The sequence below is a fragment of the Trachymyrmex cornetzi genome, unplaced genomic scaffold (genome assembly GCF_001594075.2).
Source record: "Trachymyrmex cornetzi isolate Tcor2-1 unplaced genomic scaffold, Tcor1.1 scaffold123, whole genome shotgun sequence".
Classification (NCBI taxonomy): Eukaryota; Metazoa; Arthropoda; class Insecta; order Hymenoptera; family Formicidae; genus Trachymyrmex; species Trachymyrmex cornetzi.
The window spans coordinates 444012-454040 of record NW_017295795.1 but is presented as its reverse complement, the minus strand read 5'-3'; the positions used below and the strand labels follow the sequence as shown (position 1 = coordinate 454040).

Genomic DNA, 10029 nt, shown 5'->3' with positions numbered 1-10029 from the left:
CCGTCGTCGAAGGAAGCGGCGGTGGTCCGTCCTCCCTCACCTCTACCAGCATGGTGTTACCGCGGGAGCGCCACGTGAGACCCGGCACTAGCACACATCCGCCGTCGCCGGGTAGCGGCGACTCCGCCGAGTACGAGCAGCCGCTTGTCGGTCATCTACGCTCCGCGGCTGACATCTCGCCGCCCCCTTGCCTCGGTAGTCCGCCGCATCATCATCATTACCATCATCACCACCATCACGACGATATCTTCGCGCAGCCTGGTACCTCGTCCAGGGCGACAAAGCTGCTCCAGTGTCCACCGGACACCATCGAAGGCATGGACGAGCTATCCGAGGCTGAGCTCGAAGAAGTGGCGGCAAATGCTGAACTAATTTACGGACCCACCGCGACATGCCGGGTGCACGGGCCGTGCAGTCAACAGCCGCTCTCGCTGCCACCAGAGTCCGCGCTCTCGATGACATCGCTGCTCGACGTTGAGCCTGCGGGCCCGTCGCAGTTCCAGTTCAACGAGATCACCTGGGGTAGGTGCAGCCGAGGGTGGGATGCATTGAGGAAGAGCTCATCTCTGGCGCGCGACCAGCTTCTCCCTTCTCCTCCTCTTCTTCCTCCTCCTCCTCCATCTCCATCTCCATCTCCATCTCCTTCTCCGTTGTCGTGTTTCTTTGATGCAGCCCGTGATCTAGGTCAAAGTCTGCCCGTCTGTCTACCTCGCCAAGATAATACTCGCTACGTTCTTGTGAGTGTGCGATTGCGTCCGGTGCATCTCGTTCGACGCCACGACGGCCAGAAAAACGTGTGTCTTCCGGCCGCCGCATGACTCGCGAACGCCCTCCTTTTCGCCGGCTTTGGCATTTGTTGACGGAAATTGTCCCGGCTCCGCGACGTTTAGCGCATTGCAGTAATATAAAACTCTAAGTCGGTCACGTGAATTAATTATCGCGACTTTGTCCTCGCTAAAAGTAAGGGTTGCGCTGGTGGTAGTTGCTGTCGAGTTGTCGCTCGGTTTAGTGCATCTTTTTTTTCACGTCGTGTATGATGGATGGAGAAACTTTTTTCTAACTATAAGTTATATTAAATTTATTCTGCCTAACATACCGCACTTTATCCGATCGCATTAATTTTAATTGATGACATAATTCACACTTTCCACCTTTCGCATTAATTTCATAGTCATCATGAAAATAGTCATCTAGGTCTATCAATTCTTTAAATACATGCGTATTTTTTATTTATAAGTGTATTATGTATCTCGCATCATCGTCGTTTTGTCATAGTTCTTTGTAGCGTGTTGAGCAACAAAGACGATTATCGTTGCCGGATGCTTTGACGATTAAATTTCATCTCTTTCTTTTCTAGCTTGCACAATCGAGGGCAACGATTTATTGCGTTCATTAAAAAAAGTAGAAAAAGCAGCTTTGCAATTTGTTGTAAGATTCTTTAATATGATTGATTTATATATATAGATTTAGTGAGGAAATAAGAGCAAGACCAAACATACCTAAATTTTTTAGAGAGTACTCTAAATTGTTTAGAGTGGAATCTCACTTTAAAAAATGAAAATTGAGCTAGTTTTGAAAAAGAGTGGCTCAATTTTCAATTTTTAAGTGTGAGATTTCACTCTTCAAGATGAAATTAACTTTACAAATTTTAAAGAGTATTAAACAATTTTACAACAATTATAAAACTGTTTTTTTCTGCTGGACGTAGTCAGTGCATCGTCGTCTAATAGTTTAATTTAAAGCATGAATAGGAACTCAGCCATATTCGACGCCACTTGGCTGTACTTAGCAGAAAAAATAGCTTTGCCACTGTGATGAGATTCTTTAATATGATTTTTTTGTACATTTAGATCCAATGAGGAATTAAGAGTAAAACCGATCATATTAAAGAATTTTGCAACAATTGCAAAGCTGCTTTTTTTTTGCTAAATGTAGCCAATATGCATTGTTGTTTAATATGCTTAAATTAGAACATGAATTAGAATTTAACCATATTCAACGTCATTTGGCTGGATTCAGCAAAAAACGCAACTTTGCAATTATTGTGAGATTCTTTAACATGATTGATTTATACATTTAGATCCAGTGAGGAACGAAGAGCAAAACCAATCATAGAATTGTACATACAACAATTGCAATTGTTGCAAAATTCTTTAATATGATTGGTTTTACTCTTAGTTCCTCATTGGATCTAAATGTACAAAAAATTATATTAAAGAATCTCATCACAATGGCAAAGCTTTTTTTCTGCTGTACGTAGTCAATACATCGTTGTCTAGTATGTTTAATTTAGAGCATAAATTAGAACTCTATTTTCGACGCCAGTTACTCGACGATCTAGTTACGCGAAGGGTTTTCAAGTTTTAAGTACGATCTTCGTTGTTGTGCTTTCCTTCGCATGGTATATGCGCCGGTGCACTTATGCACTTACCATATTATAGATCCATGCTTCGAGTGTGCCACGCGTTGTCGTTGCCGTCGTCGTCGTGGTCTTAGTACGTGCATTCTCCATACAGCTCGTTGCACGTATCCCCCACGTTAGGGGTGAATGTACATCGTATCGTCTTTATCGTCCGTGTCATCGATCCCCCTCCGCGATAATTAGTCCATGAATATTTCAAGGAATTGCGCTCACCTCTCGCGCCGGCATGTTCACCTCTCGTCCTGGGATCGTCGATACGCGGCTCGCGGTGAGCTCTCTCCTGTGTAACAAACGATTCGATTACGTATATTGTACCGGGAGAGCACCGATGGCCTCGTTAGCGAACTCGCGATCATATGACACGCGTCGTATCCACGCAGCCCTCGCGGCTGCGCCAAGTCTCGTATTCGTGTGATAGAGGCTCCATGAAGAGAATCGCTTTAGCAAGACGTGCCATTAATTTTTCCCAACCAATGGATTCCCTATCAAATTCAGTATTTTAAATTAACAGATCTCGGCGTTTCCATAATCCAGACATTTCAATTGTTAATGGACTGATAAATTGATTATAAATTGATTATAAATCCCTGTTTTAAATGAACCGATTAATGCGCTCGTTCCGCTTGCATAATTCTGCATTATTCGCTTATGAATTTATTTGACCTGTGCACTTCATATAGACGGAATCGATTTAAATTCATTTAAATCTCTTTTTGGTAAATCTATTAACGAATTCGTGTTATTGATTGTTCTATAGGTCTATTGTCTGTCAACCTACATCCGTCGAGTATCGCTCGAGCCTGAGGATCTATTTTCGAGTTCTGCAAAAAGATCGGCGATTTCACCTGATCGGAGCACGTGCCTTCAGACAAAAACCTTTTGTCCGCTCTCTCGTCGTGACCTTCAGTAATAGTTTCTTCAGCTTTCTTCAATCTTCCTTTCAAATCTCTTCGCGGATCGCGATGCACCAGCTGGTTCAAGTCCGGGTAGCCGCTTTAAAGCATTAAAGTGAATAATCCGGAACAATTCGCGGCTTCAATTTTATTCCACTCATTAACCGTGCCGGCTTTCATTTCTTTCCGGGTTTCATAAAGTATTATCTGCTTGCGACACGCGACACAATATACTTAATTGTATATTTAATCATCATTCTATTATATGCACTGCGGGATCCTTCTGATAAAGGGCTCATGTCCTCGCTCGTCCTTCGTTAATTAGAATTTATATGGCGCTTGTGTAACCGCTCCCGAGCGGTAGGATTATTAAAGTCGACGATGTCGCGAGTAACAAGATTAAAAACGTTTGCGGGAAATCGTCCAGGACCTTCGGCGAAGGTTTTCGCACGCGTGGTTGCGACTCGCAGCTTTTATCGGCGCGAAGTGGCGAGGAAATATAATCGCAAACGCACCTCTCTCTTCTCTCTCTCCCTCTCGCGATAAGTGAGTGATAACGCGACGCTTGATGGCACGGATAGAATTCAGTGTTACTCGTTATCTGACCGTAACCGGAGCGATACTGACTAGGACACAGGCAGCCAATACACACAGTATGTTGGACAACGAGCAGCGAATCTCGATCGGGTTCCGGTACTCGAATTGCTTCCCGTGTAAGTTCGCATTCGACACTTTACCGATTCCGATATAAATCTTCGCTTGACGGGATGGAAGCGGGAGTGGCGTCGATCGACGACTCGACGTCTCGTCGATGAATTAAATACGCAGTCTTAATTCATCGATCGCTTTGCTACTAGGAAGCATGATTTCGCAGCATCTTTCTCTAGATATTTCTAGCTCAGCGGCTTTGCTATTAATTATTAACGTAGCTATACACAGACCGTTTCTTCATCTCAGATATCGCGTGTCATAATCCATTAATCTTGTTAGATCTTTTTTTAAATTTAATTTCTTTTTATCAAATGTGTACGATATGGGACGATGGGGGGTAGGAAATGAGAATTACTGTTTGACTCGACAGTAGAAACTTCTGATTCATTTCCATCGTATTTCCAAAATTTTGTTGAACGGAAGCTGAAGAGAGGAGAACATTATGTTTTGTCAGTAAAGCGAACGTGAATTCTTTCTGTTTTGTTACAGTTTTTCCGAACGTGCCGCCTGCTCCCGGGATGCCGTGCCAAGGAGAAGACAGTGAGTGTGTTTACCGTTCATTGGAAACGTCTCAGTCGCCGGCCGAGTCGCGCAGCTCCTCACTTGCGCTCGATGTACATTAACCATTGCGTACTAGCCAGCGAGTTCTAATTAACCGTTCGGTGGAAAGAAACGATTAGCGCGTGATAATAGATACGATGCGTAACTCCATTACGTGCGGAAGCAGAAGAACCGTAGAAGGAACATTCATCTCTCGACACCCTGCTCTCTATCAAAGCTCTCCCTTCGACACAATTTTCAATCACAATCTTCATGACATCGACACCTGTGTTACACATCGAAAAAGCTCCAAGGCTCCTGATCCTTCGGTGCAGCTGTGAAAGATTAAACTTATATTTATCTTTTTACATATGACGTCTCGTGTTCGATAAAAAACTTATGAGACATGTCTATTTAGTTTGTAAATTAACGGATAACGGGAAATTTTGATTAAATGTAAGGTCTATTTTTTCTGATAATATAGGACACACAAAGATTGAATTACGTTATAATATTGTAACGATTGAATTAATTTTTATGATTTAATGAATTAATTTTGGTTGAAATGATTTTTCTAAATGCATGATGAAATAAAGAATGCACATGAATGCCACTAATGCGCTGCAACGAAAAGTCAGAAACCTTAAAACACATTCATTCCTTATATTGTACAGTCGCTCGATAGTCGCCGAATGGCTATCAGAGATTCCATCGATGTCATGATGACCTGAGGAAACCTGGAAATCTGGAAATAACTGCGTCAGAGTGATTGGAAAAATGCTTTTGCTGTGAGTCGCATGGCTCCAAGGGTGCGAATAATTCTCATCGAGGCTTCCTCAAGTCCCTGACATCGGAGCCGATATTCGGCGATCGCTCGTGTATAAAGCATGAATCAAATCCGATCAATCGTAACTCCGAATCCTTTAGAGTTGTACAAACTTACCATCATTCCCGCGTGTATTCACCGTCGACGCTGCATGAAACACATTTCGCACGAAATGTTGTTGTTTCCCGTTCGCATCGATTCGCTTCGTTGCGATGAAGCCGCACATTGTTCGATTGCGCGATCGGTCATGACCAGGCGAAAGGAGAAAGGATGGTAGCGTAAAATCAATTTGCAAAGTTATTCGATATTAATATTCGACGACGAAACTTCATTACCAAAATAAAATTCCTGAACGAACCGACTGAAAATTTTATATGGATAATGTAATCTACTATTATTCATCTTACAAGATATTATGTAAGCGTCTCCATCAAGAGAGTACCAAGAAAATACTTGGAGAAAATTGTCACCGAAATATAAAACTATATCTAGAGAGAACAGTTAAAGTTCCATTGGTTTTCTTTTTGTCAATAGAACAAGTCACAAAATAATTTAATTAATTATTATATTATAGAGATTAATATTAGTAGTTTATTTAATAATTAATAGATGCTAATTGTATTTTCATTATAATGAGGTTTCATCGTCATTTAACACAGATGGATCGCGGAAGTCAATCGCGGCGAATTGTTCGATCAGTTGATGCTTTCATCATTGTGACATTTATGTTATTTCATTTTCCGAAGGAAGCATCTACAGACGTGGCGCTCGTAGATGGAGGAAGCTGTACCGAGTGAATGGCCATATTTTTCAGGCGAAACGATTTAATCGGGTAAGCATCATTTCATTTAATTATCATTGCGCAACCTGTACTTTATTCATCAGCCCTTGGTCCCTTCCCCTCGCCTCGCTCTCTTTCATATGTAATTTTTGCGAAAGTAGATCTATCGCAGGTGCAATGCGATCGGCGAAACCGATGTTCTGTGCAGAGCACTTCCAACTAAAACTTGCTGGCTAGTGACTTCGTCATCGACGAAGGGAACTGAAGGGAACATTGCTCTCTTTGTCTTTTCTCTCCCTCCCTCCCCTCCCCTCCTCTCCCTCTTTTCGACTGTGTTGCTGGAAATGTAAAGTTGCCGTCCTTACGAAACTAGGCTCACGTGCAAACTCAATCTTGCCTCGCGCGTAATCCCCTCGTTTTATTCTCATCCTTTTCCTTTCTCTAATATACTTTATCTCAGTTCTTGGAAGAAGAACATTTGCTGCGTTTAAGAACGGATACTTAAACTTAATTATCATTTGTCTTAGACTTCGGTTCCGGGATGTTTAAAGTCGGAGCGTCGCATGTGTTTATCGCTGCGTGAGGCTTAAATACTCGACTTCCACCTCGCGGAATGCCGCGATACACCTCTAATATGAATAATTTGAGAAGTAATACAATATAATACCCCCTTCGTTGATTTTATTTGCAGAGGGCCTTCTGCGCGTTCTGCCAGGATCGGATCTGGGGCCTCGGACGACAGGGATTCAAGTGCATCCAATGCAAACTGCTCGTGCACAAAAAATGTCACAAGGTGGTACGCAAGCCATGCCTGAGCCAGCAGCAACAGCAGCAGCAGAGCGCGGAGTCGCAGACGATCGACAGAAATGGCGACCAACAGCTTGATCCGTATCCATGCGGCCCAGCGACTCATCTCGAGGATGAGGTCACAGAATCGCCAATCATTGAGGAGCATTCGCGCGATCGTAAGATAACTTCATTAAACATATTGGTTATGCGTTATTCAACATTTTTCATAGTAAAAAAATGAATGATATTTTTATAGCAAAAAGAAAAATAAATTATAATTTTCTGCCTGTGGAGATATTGTTGCAGTAGGATTAATATGTACAAAGAAATAATTCATTTATATATATCATTTTGTGTATTAGAATTAATATATTTCATGCTTTTTCTAACAATTATATTAAAAAACGTATTTATTTTATATATGATTAGAAGATACCTTTTTAAATGATCTCTTTCTGTACTGTTGCATTTACTAATACATTTTAATATTATTTATTTAATATTATTGATACATTTTTCATATTTATGATTTTGTAGGAATCGGACATGAAGAAGGGGAAGAACTACCATTGGACACATTGAACGAGGGTGATACTTCAAACGACATGCAACGGCAGTATTCGTTGAACGACTTCGAGTTGATTAGGGTGATCGGCCGTGGTTCCTATGCAAAGGTCTTGATGGTGGAGCTGAAGCGTACCAAGAGGATTTACGCCATGAAGGTAATCAAGAAGTCCCTGGTGACAGACGACGAGGACATCGATTGGGTGCAGACAGAGAAACACGTATTCGAGACAGCCTCCAATCATCCCTTTTTGGTGGGCCTACACTCTTGCTTCCAGACGCCGTCGCGTCTGTTTTTCGTGATTGAATTTGTACGTGGTGGAGATCTCATGTTTCACATGCAAAGACAGCGCCGTCTTCCTGAGGATCACGCGCGGTTTTATGTAGCTGAGATTAGTCTGGCGTTAAATTTCCTACATGAAAAGGGTAAAAATTCCTTCTTTTTGTTTTTAACAAATTGATAGGAGATGGAACATGCAATTAAATTCAATAATCGTTCACTTTCAGGTATTATATATAGGGATTTGAAACTGGATAATGTATTACTTGATCATGAAGGGCATGTTAAGCTTACGGATTATGGAATGTGCAAGGAAGGCATCCGGGAGGGCGACAACACCGGTACCTTCTGCGGCACTCCCAATTATATTGCTCCTGAGATTCTACGTGGCGAGGAATACAGCTTTTCAGTGGATTGGTGGGCTCTAGGAGTCCTATTGTATGAGATGTTGGCAGGCCGTAGCCCCTTCGATCTTACTGGCGCGGCCGAAGACCCAGACAAAAACACTGAGGATTTTCTATTTCAAGTCATTCTGGAGAAGACCATACGTATACCGCGGTCCTTGTCCGTTAAGGCTGCATCTGTCCTTAAAGGATTTCTTTGCAAAGATCCGGCGGAAAGGTTGGGTTGCGGAAAGAGGCCTTCTGGCTTCCTCGACATTGTCGCTCATCCTTTCTTTAAAGCAATTGATTGGGAAATGGTAAGTATCGTAAATACAAAAGCTTAATCAATTAAAAAAATCTCGTTAATGTTTTTTCAACTTCGCAGCTGGAGCAAAAACAAGTTACACCACCTTACAAGCCACGTTTGGATTCCGATCGCGATCTTGCAAACTTCCCACCCGAATTTACAGATGAGGAAGTCCGTTTGACTCCAGATGATCCGTAAGTCATTACAGAGTTTTTTAAATTTATATAATTTAAACGTTTAATGAAAAAAATTTTTATAAAAATTTATATGAAGTCCTTATTATATCAAGAAAATTATCATCGTCAAATAAATTTTGGATGCAATATTCATACAAGGAAATTTTCAGGAAACAAATTGAGAAGATCGATCAGAGTGAATTCGATGGTTTTGAATATGTGAATCCTCTATTAATGTCACTGGAGGACTGCGTGTGACAAGAGCCACTTTTCATTGTGCAGCGTCACAATCAAGACCAGCAGCAACAGTATCAACTGCAGCAGTGCTACATGTATGAATTACAAGACAGACTCGCAAAACTTCGTATCGATCCCCTACTCCCCGTTGTCGGCTCAAGCAATCAAGGTTATCATAATAACGTATTTCTTATGACGTACTCGGAGGAGAATGAGAACGACAATAATTATAACGAGCATCATCGGCTACCGCCACCCTTCCCCTTCCGATACGAAAGTCCGGCATACTCTCGTTCTCTAAGTATTACAGACGTAACTTACAACCCAGGCAATAATAACGCGATTGTTAGCAATTATGACGAGAACGACTATGACGATATGGAGGATGAGAATCCGCGAAAAGGTCTTCTGAAACAGATATTTTGCCTTCCATTAAACTAAAGCTCGATTCGAGCTTCTTAAAATTTTGTGTCCACGATGCTAGAAATCGCTCCGAGACCTCTAATGGAAAACGAATTAACAAATCATTTGAACAATTGACCGATGCGATTTAGGCAACTCTTTTTCCGAGATCTCTCGGAGTAATTTTCATCGAAAACACAAGATTTAAAAGGATAAAGTTGCCTCTGATTCGATTACTCGATACGCATTTTTGTAGAAACAGCTCGAGACTTACATTTGTGTTGCTTGTACTGTTTGCACACAGTATCTTCACGTTCTTCCTTTTCAAACCTAAATATATATATATATATATATATATATATATATATACACACACATACATACACACACATATATATCGTTAAGTTAACTTGTTCTCTTTCACACATGGTGCTGCGAATAGACATGTCGATGGGTAACGTTACTTTCCGCAACCTTTAGTTCGAAAGCTAAAGGTGAAAACGTACCTGACTGCTTTGATCGATTTTTTAAGTATTTTTACAGTACCATTTCTTTTGCGCAGCGGATTGATATTCCCAAAGTATTAGCAACTAACCATTCCTTTTTCTACACATGATTACATTTAACTGTAACATTGACGTGTTTTAATATGTATGAAATGCGAATAATCTGAATTGTAGATTAATTACATTGTGGAAGAATCATACCAAACATAGTA

General features: G+C 41.3%; 1 protein-coding gene across 6 annotated transcripts in view; it reads left to right on the top strand.

Annotated features, from left to right (window-relative positions):
- LOC108770183 (protein kinase C iota type) overlaps positions 1-9568 on the top strand; it is a 15085-nt gene extending 5517 nt beyond the window's left edge. For 3 of the 6 annotated variants that reach the window (XM_018521609.1, XM_018521619.1, XM_018521629.1), the window contains 7 exons: positions 4516-4566; positions 6139-6224; positions 6865-7138; positions 7500-7952; positions 8034-8506; positions 8575-8690; positions 8843-9014. In XM_018521609.1, coding sequence (XP_018377111.1) covers positions 4516-4566; positions 6139-6224; positions 6865-7138; positions 7500-7952; positions 8034-8506; positions 8575-8690; positions 8843-8930 — 1541 coding nt within the window. In that variant the 3' untranslated portion in view covers positions 8931-9014. Of the gene's footprint in view, positions 1-6; positions 523-3933; positions 4029-4515; positions 4567-6138; positions 6225-6864; positions 7139-7499; positions 7953-8033; positions 8507-8574; positions 8691-8842 lie in introns of those variants that run through there. The other 3 variants (XM_018521647.1, XM_018521598.1, XM_018521638.1) reach the window with 3 other exon arrangements.
- The last annotated feature ends 461 nt before the right edge of the window (positions 9569-10029 follow it).